This window comes from Pipra filicauda, unplaced genomic scaffold, assembly GCF_003945595.2.
Source record: "Pipra filicauda isolate LSUMZ 115617 unplaced genomic scaffold, ASM394559v2 scaffold119_size3216105_pilon, whole genome shotgun sequence".
Lineage (NCBI taxonomy): Eukaryota > Metazoa > Chordata > Aves > Passeriformes > Pipridae > Pipra > Pipra filicauda.
The window spans coordinates 2045635-2064006 of record NW_024103651.1 but is presented as its reverse complement, the minus strand read 5'-3'; the positions used below and the strand labels follow the sequence as shown (position 1 = coordinate 2064006).

General features: G+C 40.3%; 1 protein-coding gene across 2 annotated transcripts in view; it reads left to right on the top strand.

Annotated features, from left to right (window-relative positions):
• The window catches only part of CELF2 (CUGBP Elav-like family member 2), a 456142-nt gene that overhangs the window by 63538 nt on the left and 374232 nt on the right, over positions 1-18372 (top strand). Inside the window, exon 1 of one of the 2 annotated variants that reach the window (XM_027728230.2) lies at positions 13764-13875. The exons of the other annotated variant lie outside the window; for it this stretch is intronic. Coding sequence (XP_027584031.1) covers positions 13823-13875 — 53 coding nt within the window. The 5' untranslated portion in view covers positions 13764-13822. Of the gene's footprint in view, positions 1-13763; positions 13876-18372 lie in introns of those variants that run through there. 2 annotated transcript variants of the gene reach the window in all.

Sequence of the window (18372 nt, the reverse complement as noted above, 5' to 3'; positions counted from 1 at the left end):
CACAGCCACTTCCTGCAGCTTGCCCAGAGAGGAAAATAGTGATGGTTGTCACATTCCGTTGTAATTTCCTGAAATTATACAGATACATTTCATAAAGCCTGAATATCAAGAGCTAAAATTAAGAGACATGGTCTCATTAAGTACACATTACAATTTTGATGAGACCAACAGTCCATTACTTAGATGCATCTACTTGGAATAAATGAATATGGAAATTACATATCAAAAATTCTACATATTAAGTTGTGTGGAAAGGTCCTTTGTCCTTTCAGAAACAGAGTACTTTGTAGTATTAGCCAACAGTTTTTATCTTAACTAGTGTCAACTAGAATAAATCTTTCCTTAACAGTCTCCATAGGCAATAAATACTACTGTGGGAATATGCTTCTTGTGGGAACAGGTGTGGCAACATGTTTAGTAATATTAACAGAGATTTTAAGCCAATTTTTTCCTTTTTAGGCTGTATTTAGCATGAGGTAGGTTCCTACTTTCCTGAGTAAATAGAATAACTTACATAACAATTGCCCGTTTCTCTCCATTGTATGTTTTACTGCTGAGTGATTCAAAACTGAAAAAATGCCGAAATCATCCTAGGGAAAAAATAGTTATATTGGGTAATGGGGCTAATAGAAAGTGATAATTGGGAAAGCTATAAAAGTTGGAAATTTTGTAGTCTAATAATAAAGAAACAAATGTTAATTTTGACTGCTTCGCAGTAATTTGCACAGGAGACCATTTGTGCAGCAATAGAAATCTGATCAATGAAGAAATTGTCTTGGAATTTTCATACGAATTGACAAACTCTGTACATCTACATATTTGGTGACATATAATCCTACTTGTTTAGTTGCCTCTCCTATGAATTTCCATTTCAAATTTAACTTCTAAACCCTTTGTGAATATAGTATAGTGCTGTGACAACAGCAGAGCACTCCGAATGCTTACAGCACTAACCAATGCTGGGTGTTCTGTGGCAAATTTGGCTTCAATGGCAATGACTCTGAACACTTTCATAGGTTTAATTTAATATTGTCCTCCTCATAATGCCACCTTCTCCTTAGTGTCATCTCCTTCATAATATTTTCTTCTTCTTTAGTTTAATCTTCTTTCCCGTTTGAAGGGTTAATCACCACAAATGCTCGTTGATATAAAGTCAGCTGATAGCTGCTGATGAGCTGCTCAAAGAAGGTCTGCAGAGCAAGTTGTTTTGCTTTGTTTTCAGCTCAGCATTGCAGGAGGCCCAATCCTCTCTGCAGGCTCTGCTCCCACAGAGCTGTCCAGATGGTCTGGCTCCGACCGCCTTTCCTTTCATGTAAGGTGGGGAGGTGGGGAAAGTTTGTGTCTGGTTTAAATGACTCATCCCCCAGATCCCTGGGCCTCAGCTGCTATACAAAGATCCCAACGTGTGCCTTACACCATTGCTTTCCTTTTTTCTTTTTTTTTTCTTTTTTTTTAAATAATCTCATCACCATGTCTTGCTCCTCGAGCCCTGGAAGGATGCAGGGGAGCAGATGTTGCCCCCCTATTATCTCAGTAGTATGGCAAGCTGGAGTGTGACAGGCAGGACACGTCAGGATGGCTTTGGCAGGCAACAGTCATGGTACAGCAGATATTTCAGTGCTTGTGACATGTTGGGAAAAGGCCTGTTGCACAGGTTTGTGAAAGATATAACCTGACTGAGACATATTGGAGATCAGTCTCCCCCCATTCACCACCAGACAGCTTGTGGTACCTGTGCTCAGGGCTGGCTGAAAGTTGTGCTTAGCACAGCCTGACCCTCAGCTTGTGAACCATACAGCACAATACTAATGCTTCAGTCAAATCATAGCTGCAACATCCAAGAGGACTTTAAACTGCCTTGTTTAGTAAGGTACTGTGAAGGTTCAGGCAGTCCAAACTCAAAATGTTACCTGTTCAGCAATGAAATACTTTTTCTTATTGCTTACGAGTTAGTTTCTTTCTGTACTATAAATTAAAACCGAGAGAACTGGGAATTTATATAGGAAAATCTGATATAGTTATCTCATTGAAAGACTGCTGATTTGAATAAACAAAGTTAGTATCTCTACCCGTTAACAGTCTAAAAGTGCTGGAGTGGGAAAAAATAAAATGAGTGGAGAGGATTTTTGGAAGGGACCTCAGAAGATCTCTAGTCAAACCTGTTACTCAAATATAAGCCTGAAAAAATGATCTATTTAAACGACAAAATACACTTGCCATAAAGAAAGTGCTTGAAATTGAGATAATTTGTGGAATGGATGGATGGATGGATGGATGGATGGATGGATGGATGGATGGATGGATGGATGGAAGGAATAGGGAATGCTCAGAGTTTTAGCACTGTGGAGGTCTGTGCAGGTTCATAAGGTCATGAACCACAGGATCATAGGGAAGGCAGTGCTCTGTACTAAGAGTACTCTGTCCTGTACTGCTCAGGAGTGAGAGTGCACATCAGCAGTGATGTGACACAGTGATGGTTTTGGCCAAAACCTGCACACTCCACTCAGTTATTTCAAGCAAAAAACATAAGTCAAATCCCAAAATAAGATGTGTTATTCCATAAGAACCAATCAGTAATATAAGGAGGAGAACTGAGGTGTGATGGGAGATTGCCCATCCCTGGAAGTGTTTAAGGCTGGATTGTATAGGAAGCGAGCAACCTCTCTGGTGAAAGGTGTCACTGTCCATTGGGACAAATGGTCTTTAAGGTCTCTTCCAACTCACATCTTTCTAGGATTCAATTATTTCAGTTCCTGAGGCAGGGCTACTGTGTCCATGAACTCGGTAGCAAAATACCAATCATGATTTTTTGGGGGATTTTTAAGGAAAGCAGTTTCAAACATAAATGATATGGTGCTCAATGCGAACAAAGTCTCTCCTGGACTTCATTATATTGGATAAAGATGAATTTGTCACTAAACTGGAAGTTAGTGGCTGCCTAAGGATGAACGATTGTGACATGATTACATTCAGTACAGCAAACGGAGCACATCCCTGCTAGTCGTACACATACTGGTGCTTTCAAAGAGGTAATTTTACAAAGGAGAAAAATTCTGAATGAAACTGATTGGAAAATAGAAAGTTCTTTGTTCATGGTTTTATTAGATTATCATAATTCCACAGTGAGGAAAGAAGACACCTTTGGCTAAAAGCTTGTGCCATCACAGTAGTGTGGACAGCAACTAAAGACAAATAGAGAGACAGCAAGAGAAGAAAGGGAGAAATAGGGATAAATAAAAATTTATAAAATATATAAGGTTGTAATAGGGAAACCAGAGGCATAGCAGGAGGTGGCTGTCAGGACTAAGACCAAGGGGGAGAAGCTGAAGGTGTACCAGGAGCAAACAGCAGTGCTATAGCTCAGGGGACTGTGAACATTTATTGCCACATACTGGTATTGTTGCTGGTAAGGCAGTAACAGTCTTTGGCTCTGGGATGGCCTATTTACTTCAAAGTGGTTCTTATATCACTCTTTAATTTGGGAATTCCTGCCTTTAGGAACCCTTTTCTTGTATTATTGAAAATTACATAATTTCTAGAAGTCCAATGTATTTTTCATTCACTAGGTTATTTTCTTAATTATATTTGCTGGAGATAGCTTCAATTGCAGTTTTGTTCACCTTCAATTTATGTTCTTATTTCTAAAGCCTTTGGCAGTCTTTCAAAGAGTGTCCATACACACTGAATTTAGTTTCTCAGCTTTAGATGATAGCTCTCAATAAATCCACAAGCAGTGCTTGCAGAAGGGAGAGCACCTTCCCTTTTGTCCTCCTCTGAGCAGACCTCCAGAATAAATCATTACCCGAAACACTTCACTAATCTTAGTAAAGCTCTCCTTTCTGCCACATTCTATGGCTGGTGACGTTCCAGCTCCTATATCTCCAGACTTGTGCCAGGTTTTACAGCAGCTGGAGCAGGAAGTAAAGAATCTGTAGTATATTAGTCTAAGTGTTGCTTTTTCATTCCAGGTGTCCAAAAGCTCTCCTGTCACCCAGGTCAGGACAGCTTCCCATGACAGTTATTTTGCTCAGACCAGAGTTTGAAATATCAGTTCAGGTGGATTCACTAAAATGGTTTTCAGCTCTGATGGTGAGGGAGAGGGACCAAATGGGACCTGGCAAGTAGGAATTTGCTTCAGCAAGATCTGGCAAACTTTCATCATGTAGGAGTGGAGATGGAAAATGGCATTGCTCCTCCATGCTGAATATTCTTTTAAAACAGTTTCTTTAAGCAGTTTCACATCACCTTTTGTATACATACTCTATACATAGTCATTACTACCCAGAGATAAAGTTTTTAATAGCACATCATGAAAGACAGAAGTGGACTAAGGGTTTTTCTAGATCCTGGATGACAAATATTTTGGTTCTGTATTTGAAATACAGCAGAATTATTTGCTCATATCATCTAAGGATAATGAAAGTGGTTTCAAATTTGTAGAAATTTAGATAGCTAGAATCATGTCTTGGGAATGGATCATCTTAAATGTGTAGGTTGGGTTAATCTGTACCAAAAGGGAATTATTATTTGCCATACCATGGCCATGGTTGTGTGAGTTCGAAAAAGGCATTTGGGCTGCCCCACATACACATGGGCTGCTTAATCCATCAACAAAAGGGAAAATAAGAGAAAAGATAAAAAATGTTTGGCCCAAAAAATATTACACTAATAATTTACTAACGGAAACCAGGAGTTCCTTTAAAAATTCCGTTCCTCTATGACAATACAATAGAAAAATATTAGCACTCAAGGCTCTGAACTTTGCGTCTCCTGGTAGTCTAGGGAAGATTGTGTCTATTCATGACCAGCAGAGCACAGTTTATTGGATTGAACACAGGCCAATTAATATCCCAAACAGGCCTCAGCTGGATGACTGTGTTTTGGGAAAAATGTTAGGCCCAGCTTTGTCATAAATAATGTCAACATGAAGCCTGAACTCACTATTGACATCATAAAATGAGCTTGAATTTTAGATGCAGCGTCCATAATTTGAAAAGAAGGTTACTTACTTCTTAAGGAGATAGCAACTAAAAGAAAATGGGAAAAAAGAAGGCTTGGGGGTATCTAAAAGCACCTTGGTTAGTGACTAGACACCTATTTCTGCAAGAGGAAAAAGCTTTCTCAAACTACTTGGTAGGGAATAATTAGCAGCAGCAGCTGGAACTTCTCATTTGCAGACAAGATACAAACTAAAAGAGAGAAATATGAATTATCTGAAGAAGCTATCACGAAAAGCAGCACTATCTTGCCCTCACGGTTTCCTCAGGCAGAGACTGAAATCCTTCCCGGATGATTAGCAACAAAGACAATTTGTAATTCAGTCCTCTAATGTTCTGTCAGATGGGGGAGCAGTGAAATCTAAGATAGGAAGCTGAAAGAGAGTAGATTTAAAATAGATATTAGGAAGAAATCCTTTACTGTGAGGGTGGTGAGGCACTGGAACAGGTAATCTGGAAAACTTTTGGCTGCCCCATCCCTGGAAGTGTTTAAGGCTAGGTTGGATGGGACTTTGAGAAACCTGCTCTAGTGGAAAGTGTCCCTGCCCATGGCAGGGGGGCTGAAAAAAGATGCTCTTTAAAGCCTCTTCCAATCCAAGCCAGATTTACTCATTTCTTTTTGCCTGGCACACCAGGAACCTGTGAAATGAAGGAAGTTTCCCAAGGACACCCTATGAATAGCAACCAATCCAATCCAGACTTGGGGCACTCAGCCCTTATTAGGTCCTGCAGTTTCCAGAGAAGTGTGGATTTAAGGTGTAACAACTGAACACCCACATGAGAAAAGAAGGGTATTTTCCTTGCTCCTTGGGCCAAACTTTAAGATATACAATTTTCAGGACATACACTGTCTTGAGGGTAATGCAGTGTTCTAGTAAGTTGGTTCTATTAATCTCACTCTTTTTTCAGTCTTTATGGGTTGGATTTTGTCAGATGAAGCAATGAATGTTTATGCCCGAGGTTTAGAAAGCAATAAAAATGTTTTATTTTCAACATGGGGGCCTGTGCTTGTCTTTATTGGAATCACAACCTAGGCCTTGTCTGGGAGAAAAATCACTAACGTGCTTGGGCTTGTGTAAATGAGGTCAGCAAGGAAAAAAAATTGTGACATGAGACTTTGAGTATTTTTGAACAGAAAGGAAGTATCTCCTGTAAACAAACTATGCATGTGACTATGACCTGTTGTATGTAAATAATGTAATCTGGGCTACCATAGCTATTAATGCTCTTTGAAAGATACAAAACTTTCATGAAGGGATGTAGGAAGTAATGGAATCACCAACATGGGAATGAATGAATGTTTATGTCATGCTTTTTTAAAATTGAGTAGTCCTCAGAAACAGAAAAAAACATGGCCCTGCTTTTTCAGAAATAAAAGTTTCTTTAGGTAATAAAGGTAAACAACTGCATTCACTATTTAAGAAAAAAAGTTTTCTCTGATTTTCCCTGAATTAGGACCTTTAAAGTGAACTTTTTTATGGATAAGTTGTCCTTTAGAATGGAATTTAATTGCAGCCTTCTATTGATCAAGCAGTACTGTTATGAAACTCTCTCCTGTACTGTTTTCCCAGGGATAACATGTTGGGGTTTTTCTCAGGAGAGCAACAGCTTATTTCAGTGCTCTCTGTGGTGCTTTATTTAGATACACACACACCTGTACATGGATTTGTAGATGCTTGTGCCTATGCAAGCAGATAAGCACTTCTAAACAAAAGCTCTGGGGGAGTTACATGCCCAGAATCAGGACACTTAATTGGTTTTTATGTCTGTAAAAATCTCCTGCCAGCTGTTACGGCAAAAAGTTGCCTTCCTATTTTGTCAGCTCTCCCAGCCTCTGTAATAGGAAGGGAAAATGAAACAGTGTTATCTCTAGTGAGTACAGCAAATCTCGGATCCTGACCAGCATCAGACGTAAACTCAGCCTGTGCTGGTGCAGTTCATACACAGGCTAAAAGGATGTTCCTCTGCGCCTTTATATGAAATATGCATGGGATTGCTGCAGAGTCTGAAGCATTTTCTCCTTCCCTACTCACATGTTATCATCTTTAGGTCAATAGCAAAGCACACCGTCACAAGGGACCTGGTGTCTCTCTCTCTGTTTAAAAGATATATAAGCTCGATGCATAAAGAAGGTGTTTGTGGTTGACACCTTCAAAATCATGTGCTTGAATGTAGTTTGATAAACATGAATCTCAGAAATGGGAGATTTATTTCACCATTTTCCTAATTTCATAATTATTACCTTTTACTATTTTTTCCCTTGTTTCCCTCTAGGACTTTGGAGCTCTACAATTATTTTCATTTTAAAGGCTATGGTATAGGTGACTTTTTTAAAGCTTCAGGGGTTCCTTACTTTTCTACAGCAACTCTTAAATTTTTGAAGTGGTAGAAGCCATCTGTCTCAACAGATCATGTTCTTTTACACTGAATGACAAACCAGTATTTCAGTTGATTTAGACTTAAAACCATCTTGAAAAGGAGGGAATTTCATAAAGCTGCCAATTTTTGTGTCTTCTATTAAGTTCCTAACATTCTGCTCTGTAGATTGCTAGGGTGGTGTCTGTCCCTCCCAGATGGGAAAGTAGGGCACAGATAAAAAAATAGTTTTCTCAATGTCAAAAGGAAAGACATTGAGAGGAATTAACTGAATATCTCCACCTAGTCCCTTACCAATAATCATCCTACTCCTTGGACTTCTGTGAAGGATAGAAAACCAGAGGTAAATATTTGAACAGTCTATTAAAGACAGATATGGATACGGAGCCACTAATTTTCCTCTGTCTCTTTGGAAATGGTTTCCTAAACATTTCACAGTATACATTCAGCATAACTAAATTACTCTTAGATTTATTCTTCATTGCTGCATGAGATGGCATTGGGAGTGTAGAAATGCAGCTGTGGTCCATGTGAAAACATGGCCTTCACAACAAAGCACTTATTGAGGTCATTATTGATGTTTTTATTTTCTGGACTATGTTATGAAGGCAGCCTGAACAATAGCCTTTTCATAAGGTTTCATAAGGATCTTTTGGTGCTCACTGTATGACCTGACACCAAAAGAATGGAAATGCAAAGACAGACAGTGTTGGCTTTGGCTCCTCAGTCTGCTGTGGCGCCGGAACGGTTAACGGCTGCTATTTTCTTCTCTACCAAATTTGACCCATGACTCTGCCAAATGGAATGAAAGAAGCAGATTGGGGGGTGCAAGTAGCTCTTTTTGAACATGTCTGGCAAATACAAGGAGCTTTTCTTCTCTTTCATTCTTTCTCTTGGGTTAGGAAGGGCAAGCCCTGCCTCGGACTACAGAAGTGTTCTCGCTCCGTCAGTGCTGCAGAACGAAGAAACCCTCCTGTTGACCAATAAAGAGAAATTTAGCAGAGGATGTAAATGTTGGGCTCGTATGCTGTTTAAAGCAAACTACGAACACCTTAAAAACAATTAGGTTGATGGGAGTTTGGGGATGACTGTCTCTTCAGAGAGGCTGGAAAGCATTTCTCTCATAATGAAGTATGTCGTAATAGTGATTTTCTGCTAGGTGAATAGGCACAAAACACATCTTTGTTCACAAGGCTTTTTATTGCTGCAGTTGTCATGAGCAAAACCTGAAAGTACTTGAAAATCCATTAAAATCACCATCAGTATTAAAAAAATACCATCTCTTGAAAGTTTGTCTCTGCAGACTGTAGAAGCAAAAAGTCGATAAGTATGAGACACATTTATGCAATTTAAGATTAATGATTAACTGTTAAAGTGCAGGCTTTGTACAATGAGCAAGGAAACAAAACCCTTCAATCTCTGCAGCTGCTGGATGAAGCCGACTTCTAAGTTACTGTGTGTGATAAGATGTGCTGAATCCCAGCCCAGTTGGCCACTGACCCGCCCTGAATCAGCGACTACTGTCTCCAGGGTGTTTTGGTTACAGTTCTCTCTTTCCCAAAGCATAATTGTCAGATGGATTTATATCTGTTTGTGACTGGTTTTCCTCTGGTTCTGTACAAGTACTGGTGCACGATTTGAGGCATTTCTTAGACTTAAAATTTCTTGTCTCCCAAATGATGTATTTCACAAAGAGAGAATGGACTGGCTTTGAAGATTCATAATAATACTTGGATTTACTTATACCAGTTCTAGAAGTAAGACCTTTAATTATTTTTTTATTCAGCAGAATTATCAAATTCAGCCACATTTTTTTCTTACATCCAGGCCATGAACAAGTGCTCAAGTTCCCAAGTTAAAACAGCAACTTGCCAACTTTAAAACATTTGGCTGGTCAGCAGGAAAGAAAAAGCTACTTGTAAAGTGCTGGAATGCATTTTCAATTAGTCACTCCATTGCTTAAAAGTCGAGGCATTAGGGACTGGGAGGAGAGGCAGGGGGGTGGCAAGGCTGATGGGGAGGGACAGCATGAGACAGTCTGGAGAAGAGCCTTTATCAGCCCCCAACAGCAGCCCTGAAGTTGGAGGCCACTCTTTAATAGCTGAGCTTTTGTTTAACAGGTTCCCCCGGGAGAATGAGGTTTTCCTGGTAAAAGACCAAGATTTCTTTCAAATAACTTAATATTGCTTTGTATGAAAGAGCAATGGAAAATATGGCTTGGGAAGATGCTAGAAGGTTATTTATTTCTCTACTACTGCCTGATAACCAGGCTGCTGGGCACCCTGGTTAAAAGGTTGTGCTTTGGCAGACCTTCCTTGGCTCCTAAAATATTTTGAATGAGATAACACCCTTGAAAAAAGATGAAATAACGAACCCAAACCGCTTACTATACTTGGTTTATTATCCTGCCCAAGACTATCAAGTTCTCAGTCCAATAGTTTTCTGGTAAAGAAATACCTGGAAGGGAAAAAAAAAATCTCATTACATAAAATCACCTTTCTAATCCTCAGTAGCCATCATTCCTCATGCTTTTTTAAATGCTTTGTCCTGTACTTGACCTTCAAATGTTTGTAGCTAGCTGATCTGGAACTTTTTTGACTCCACAGCTGTCTAAACTAAGGATGATGACATTGCTTAGAGATCCTTTTGTGTATGTGTGTATGCAGTAATGTTGTTTTCAAAAGTACATACATATATATTTACTTTAACATGACTCAAAAATCTTGGAAAGCTTGTACTTCTTTATCATATTAACTGAGAACTGATAAGCTCTCACTGGGGGGACATGTTATGGCACGAAAGACCCAAATTATACAATAGGCTGGATTTCAGCAGGTAGAGGAACTTTCAGGATACTTGCCTTCTGGCTAACTGTAATAAATTTGCTTAAGTAATATTTCACAGATGTGCTGGCGGTTTCTTGGCAAACAAGCTGAAGATCATAGGAAATTTCTTTACTTAAAGCATAAAAATAAAAGTTTTGTAGGCAAAGTCCTTAACCCCAACAGAAGAAAACATTTAGCTAAAAGCTGGGATGAAGTCCACTATCTAAGCACAAGAGTTAAAATAATTTTACAGAGGGTTTCTGTCTTTTTTCTGTTTTATTTGTTTTCTCCTACTATAGCTACACGCTGTATGAAATGCGTGAGGCTGTTTTGGAAAATCCGTTGCCTGTCGCAAGTTTCTCTGTACTAAACTTGATCTCCTAGTTTTATTTTTAGAAAGCTTATAGTGGCTTTCTTCAGTGTTGTAGGAAAAGCTGGCAAAAGGCCAGCCAGGTCCAGCAAAATGGACACATGGCTTTCGCTCCAGACATGAAAGGTTTAAGATGAAAATAATTAAAATAACCATAATAATGGGAAATGGGAAAGGCACAAGTATATTTGTTCCTACAGTATAGTTTTCACAAGGATATGTTGGAGGAAATAATAGAGTGCTTTCTGTGGGAAGATAGTGAAAAATATGGGAAAGTATAAATGTAGTTGTTAGAGATAAAATTCTGGAAATAGATATAGTTTGTGGATTTTTTTTGATGAACAGATTAAGAGACACTGAGGATCTTGATGCACCGGAGCTCAGGGCAGGTCTAGCAGTGATCTGAAAGGGAGGACAGGGCTGAGATGTTTCTCTTGGCCTTGGTTTTTCCATATTTTTCCACTCCATCTTGAGTGTCTTGCCCTTGAGGTCTAGGGATACAGGAACTTCTGACCTTAATGTAAAGGTCTCTTACCCTTGTAGCTCTCAGACTCCTGACCCACACAGAAATTGAAAAAACTTAGGTCCCCAAGTGGGGTATAAAGACAAAACATCTGCCCCTTTCTTGCTTTGACCTCTAGCACTGTATAGACAGGATGTGAAAAGGACTCAAACTGAGCTCGCCAACAGGACAGGATAGGACAGGATATTTTGAAAGTTCTGATCTTTGCAGGTTAAGCTTGAAGCCTTTCTTGATTTCAGCCTCCTCATCAATATGAAATATTCTATGAGAAGTTTACAAGGGAAAATAGGTGACTCTAGCTCTAAAACCAACAAATGTGGTGGTGAGGTGGAGAGGAAAGAGAAAAGGCACTGTGCTGTAACCACTGATGTCCTGCCCAGCCTCAAATGAGGGATTAACTTGTGTAAAGGTGGTTTACAAAGTTTTGGGAGGAAACAGAGACACTGACCAATCTCTTTCTATTTGCTTTCCATCAGCTCAGCTCCACAAAGAAACAACTGAATTTAATTTTCCATTACAAGCATCTAACCCACCAGCTGTAGGTAAATAAACGTAGGGCCCAAAGTTTCCCGAGTTGGATACAACCCTATCTCTGCAGAAGTGCTTAGAGATATGTGTGTATCAGGTGAGAAACACCCTGTGCCACAGTGGTATTGGGAGGGAGGTGGAACATCTGTAACCTCCAGCTGTCCTCCACCCTCCTTCCCAAGATCTGCACCTGCAATCTCACCGACCGCTGTCCCTGATGTGTTTATCCTTGTTACACCCCTCGGAGATAAAGCAAAACTGTTGGAAGCGTTGCCTAGGGGAGGATGTAAAATTCCAAGGTCTGAACTTGAGGCCTGACTTGATAAACTGATCGACTGATACGGCCCCACGTGCTGAGCCAGGAGCTTCACCTGGCTGTGGGGGGGAGACGGGCAGGAGATGACTCAGTGTTTCTCCTAAATGAGGGGTCAATGAAGCTCTGGCCTTCGAACAAAGAAAGCATTTTGTATCCAGGTAGTTTAAAACTGGTTGTTTCTGTTTGACCACTATCTCGAGGCTGCTGTCTGGCAGACTAAATGGTCACGTTATCTTTTTTGGGCAGTGGGAAGCGTCAGTGTCACCTTCTGGCAAGGGCAAGACTGTGCTGCCTTTGTACAAGCAGCAAAGGAGGGGTTCAGGCTGCCCAAACCCAGCCTACAGCGTACCAGGGAGCCCTAAAACAGTTCAGACACAGCTCGAGTTTTAACTCACCGAAGGAGGAGGCAGTGGAAGACTTAAAATAGCCTTAAAAGTTTATTATGTCTTATAATACCCTTTATTATGTTTTCATGAGTGTGTCACTCACTGCCAAATCTCCCAAATCTCTATGTGACCATCATGTTACTGCTTCTTTGTAACTTACAAGGGCTGATCTTAATTTTTTTTTTTTTTTTTTTTTTGAGAACTGGCGGCAGAGGGAAACTAGGAGCATATGCTTGTGATATAAATAGCAAAGTGGAAGTTTCTACCATTTGGGGTAGTTTGGTTCTGACTGAACACTTCATGAGGTACAGTTTTGCTTTTTTCCCCAAAAAGAATTTTAATTTGAGAATTTCCAGGAATCCTAATGAACCCGTGGAGCTCAAGGAGAGGGTAAAGTCGCTCACAGGATGGATGGAAAACATTTAGAGGGGGAAAAATGCAAAAGAGAAGTCTTTAAATACAGGGAAATCAATGTCAAAAGTGTTACAGAAACACAAAAGAAGCCAATCATCTAGATGTTCGTAAGTAAACACACACTAACAGCAGCTACACAACTTTTCACGTCACCATAGTAATCTGGAGGATGCTTTACCATTTATATTTTAAGTAGCAACAAAAAAGAAATGTATTTAATGGAACTATATAGACACTTTTTCCCCTTTCAAACAGCCAAAGGGTTACATCTGGCTTTGAATTATTAGACCTTTTATTATTACACCATAATACTAGTCTTGCTTTAAATCAGACTATTTTCAGGCACAGCTTCAGTGTATAAGTTCTTTAAATTCTAAGATATTTTAAAAATAAAGAAGGGGGAGAAAGATTCTTCTGTATACAAAAGGTTGTGAACTATTTTTAATGTATCTATCTCTCTATATGGGGGTGAGGGATAGGGGGAGGAGGGAAGGGTGGGAGAGGAGTTGTACTAGAATGTCCCTCCTTTAAAAGTGTCAAGCTCCAACCTGCACAGAACAGGGAAAGGGAGACCCCCCCCCCCAACAACCTTCAGAAAATAATATAAAAGCAAACCTCAGAGGTGGAAGAAAATACCCAAAAGGAGAAGACTGCAGCTTGCAGTAATCTGTAAATGATTGCTGGCAAAGGCTGGAGGCTTCGAGCTTGAGCTGTGTTTGTTCCAAAAGAAAGCCAAGAAGGACGGTGTTAATAAAGAGAGATTTAACTGAGGGCTGTGCTTGGAATAAAGTGGACTACAAAAAGGTCAAATTTGATCAGTTGGAGCAGATTACAAGGGCTTTAAAAGGTAGTGGTGAAGAAATGAAACTGGGACTGTGAAGCAATATAGCACAAGATTGATTTTGGGGGTGGAGAGAAGCTGGGACAAGTGCTTATCAGCTTGAGAAGGAGGAAGAGCTGTGCCGGGTTTGTTGTCATTCCCACACTGAGTAGAGTACTTGCTGCTTTTGTGGTTAGCCTTCCCTGCCGTGGTTGTTCTTCCTTTTTTTTTTTAACTTATATATATTTTATTGTTATTATTACTACAATGGTGTCTATAATCTCTGACTTGGATCCTCTGAAAAGCTGGAAAGTTTTAAGGTAGGCCTATGTTTTCTTCTGTTTGGTACAGACATTTTGGGTTTAGACCTAAATTAACTGGAGCTTGAGTTATAATCGAAATGTGAGCCCTGGGCTTAAGTAAGAAAGGAGTTTCTAGTAATTAGAGCCCTTTTAAGATACAGCAAAACCTTTGAGCAGATGTTTAGAGAGACTCGAGAGAGATTTTTTAAATACACTTCTCAGTCTTACAGTGCAGTGAGGATTTTTTTTATTATTATTATTATTTCTTTTTTAAGGAAAGATTGCTCCGTAAATTCAAGTTAATAGTAAAGGCTCACACCAGTTGCAACTGCAGCATTAACTCTCCGCTTCCCTCACTGTGCTCTGCATGGGAATGGGTGGGAAACACCAGAGGAGCGAAAAAAACAGCATGAAAGTTGATCGAGAAGTGGAAAATAGTCTTGGGGGAAGGAAGGGGGACTAAAGTCCTTGTTTCATGTTGTTGTTGAAACTTCCACACTTTGTTGTCTCTCCTAAGGCATGTGTTTGGCACTTAAAAGTTGCTACTTTTTTACCTTTTTATTTTTTTACCTTCAGCGCTGCTTTTTTTTTTTTTTAATTTGCATAGTGAAAAATGGTAACTTGAACTGCTAAAAAGGATGGGGGGGGGGAAATCCCCGTTAGTGCCCGCTGCAGATGTCAAAGATCCACAGTGTTAAATGTCCGTATTTAATCCTGCTGTAAATGCCCGGTGTTGCTTTATTGAGAATCCGGACATATAAAACTTTGCAGACGGTTTGCAGAAACTTCACTAAGACATTGGAAACGTGGGAATGTAGATGGCAAAATTATAAAATTAGTTAAATTTAAAGTTTCATAGATTTCCCTCAGCTTTTATGTAAAGCATGAAGCTGCACCTAATAATCTTTTTTAAAATGAGTAAACTGCAGGGGTTGGGGGGGTATGAATTGTGATATTACTATGATATGTATGCAATAATAATATTTTAAAGTATACTTTAGCTTCTTGATACAATGTTTTAAAGATCTTACTGTGTTCTGAACTGACAGGGGAAAAACAACCCTTCAAAGTCAAAATATAAACTCTACTTACATGACTAAGGCTTTTTTTCCCCTCACTGAACTTTCTATTTTAGACGTCTAAAATTCTCTGACCATTTTCTGAGCCTCTGTGTAGGAATGTGGACTGGGATCCTCTCTCCTTGTCTGTGGTATGAGACTTGGCACAGCGGGCTTATTGCAAGTTTATTTTATTTTATTTTTCAAGTCATTTAGGGCTGTCGGCACGGGATGATGAGTTTCTATTTGACTTCCAAAAGTTCAGCGAGGACGTTGGCTCAAATGTAGCGCTGTGCAGGATGGTGGAGCGCGGGGCTGTGATTGGCATCCGGGCTGGGTGATCACCCCGCATCGGCCCAGAGCCGGGGTGACTTCTGTGAGTCACCACCGACGAATGTCAGTGAAGTGTTTTTGCAGAGCTCCATATGTGTTGTTTTACGGCGTGTGTGCTCCAGAAAAGCTATTCTAGGAATTGCTTTAAGTTTATCTAGCTCTATGAGACTATTTCTGATTGCTCTGCTAGACAAGTCAGGTGATGCCAAGTTTGTGCTGAGTTCAGGGGTGACACAGAGGACTTGGAAGTCATGAAGATTTAAGGAGGAGACAATGCTGCCCTCTCTAAGAATCCTGTTTACTTAGAAAAATTATGTGTTTACATGATTGTAGAAGAAATATCTCCCTGGCACTTTTCCCCTACAACATGCCTGAAGTTTCCCAACTTCGTGCGTGAATCTGGAGATTGCAACTGTATGGAGACAAAGTCAGTCAAAGATGTGATTATATCTGGATATTTCTGTGTGTGATCACAGCAGCAGCTCTGCCTAGATGTGACAATGTGCAGCTCAACTACAGGATGTAGATGGTTAAGAGGTGGGAAAAGGCAATGTGTAATACAAGTGGAATGATCACTGACAGAAAAAAAAAAAAAAGAGCTAGAAGTCAACATGCAGCTCAAATGCGATGCCACTTTTACCTTTTCTTATATATTTTAGTTCTTTTTCTGCAGGCTAATTTTCAACATGTTTGATGCCTCTGAGGTTCCTGGTTTTAGTGTCTCTCCTCCATGAACCTAAGGAGCCTGTAGCAAATATTTATAAGAAATAGAGGAATGTTTCTATGTGTTACTTTTAGGTGCACAAAACAATTCTTTCAGACTCAAATGAGTTGCTGTAGCAAATGCCACGATCAGCCAGAGAGTACAGCAGCAAATTCTCAATTTTGTTTTCCTTCTGCACCCCCTGTAATTTTTTCTGGGACTCGTTCAGTTTGAGACCTGCTTAGCTGGAAAAAGACTGAACGATGCAGATCCTGTGGAGGCAGCAGGTGGGAATACTTACACTGGGACTTAACTCCCAGGAGGAAAGAGCAGCTATGGGCTGCCTTAGTGCTGGGTACCCCCATCTCAGCTGAGCTCTGGCTCCTCTGCCCTGCTCCCCAAATCCACTGGAAGCTCATCCTCTGACCTCTGAATGAAGGTAATAATGAAGATAAAGGTGCAACATAACAACAGGCAAGGCTGTGGCTGGCGGTGAAGCCTAAAAGGAGGGAGAGAGGTGGTGTTGGAGGATGGCAGGGGTTTTGTTGGACTTCACCCAGCTGAGCTGGGAGAGCTAGCAGAGGTATTTAAACCAATAAATGGCAATATGATGTGTGTATATATAGTATTACATCAGGCCTCCCTCTTTTGTTGGGTCTGTCTGAGGTAGGACAGTGAGAGCTGCAATAATTTCTGGCAAGTCTCAACACCCTCTGGATTCATGTTACAGTAAGAGGGGGGAACACAAGTGCTCCAACACATTTTAATGTGCATTTCTGGATTTCTTGATAGCGACCTGAATATCAAAGTTACTGGAAAGAGAGCCCATGGATTTTTTTTCCTCCTCTTTTCTCTTTTAGTATAAGCTCCCAGCATAAAATCCATGCTGTGACATTAAAATACCAGTGCCTGATCTCCCTTATAGATGCCTTCTCACTTTTCATAGTGTGATTACAATAAGTACCATGTCTTGTTGTATTCCTTGGAGCCAGGAGAGATTGGCAAAACTTCAGACCTTTTTGCCCTACCAGCAAAGAGTGTGTGCTCACCCAGCCCTCCCCAGACACAGAAATCCCCTTTACCCATCCCCAAAATGAGATGGGAGTTAAGCCCCCTCAGTGCACAAGAGAGACCAAGATCAGCTGCTGTGACTTCAGAAAAGTCTCTAATCCCTGTTCAGAACTTCCTCTATGCTTCCAGGGCGTGGTTTTGTTCCTCTTATGTGACAGGGACAACTGTTTCTGAAGAGACCTATGCTCTGGGCCCCTACAACAGCAAAAGCAGAGCAGTAGCCTGGCAAGGGGAGACACAAAAAGGAGGAGGAAAAAAAAAGTAATCCCTCAAGGCATGTCTCCTCTGTTGCTTTTCTCCCTTAATTTTTCTCCAGCAAGGCTAAATTCAGTACTATAAACCACATGAGTTACCCGTACACGTGAAGACCTTGTACCCCTTTACATTCCTGTCTGAAGAAATATGTGACCTTTCTATGGCATATTACTAGGAGAAAAAAAAATTTAAAGTTGGTTTTAACTTGACTTCACAACCTCAAGGTGAAATCCAAGCACAGAGTAGGAGTTTTCACTCAGATGAGTGGTCAGGTTACAGTCTGGGAAGCAGCAAATCTTGCTGTGCTGCTCTGCATGCAGATCATCCTAATTTCACAAGTCCTATTCAACTGACCCATCCAACTTGGCTGATGGAGTTGGGAACATCTTGTTTGCAACACGTCATGTGTCAGGCGGATGTACCAATTCAAATGTTCTCTCCAAAATGTCTTTTTCCACCACAAACACCATCCAAACAGCCTGTTAATGGCTTGGCTTTTCAGGAAAAAAGTGTTTTTTTCGTGCTTGGCAAGTCAGTCCAGGCCAGGAAGAGCAATTTCAGCCTTGTTGATGTTTGTATTATGAGCTATTTTGGGCAAATAGTCCCATCCCCACACCCCGTTCCTGTGATTGCCTGTGAATTGAGGTGCGTTAAATAGCTTCAAAGTGTTCAAATTGGGGAAGGGGGAGGAAAGCAGACATAACAGCTCCAATTTGGTTGTGGGCAAAGAAAAAAAAAAATCGAGATTATTATAGTGATACCAACCTTGTTTCTGTTTTGGCTTTTGCTTTTTCATCTTAGCAAAGCATGAGGGAAGCCATCCTGTGTTGTATTCAGTATCTGAACATATCAGTTAATGCATGGACCCCCAGCACAAAACTGCTCAGAGAAAGGAGCAAAAAAAAGGAAGCATTTCACGAGTGCTTTACTCTGAGGACCTGGACAATGTTCTCTCCATGCAGTACTCAAAAAACAAAAGAAAACAAACCCTGAAAGTTTGGCCCAGGGACATAATTCTGGACTCCATCGCCACCATGAAATACAGATAATGGAATTTCGGATGTCAGTGGAGAATACAAATTCCCTCATAATTGC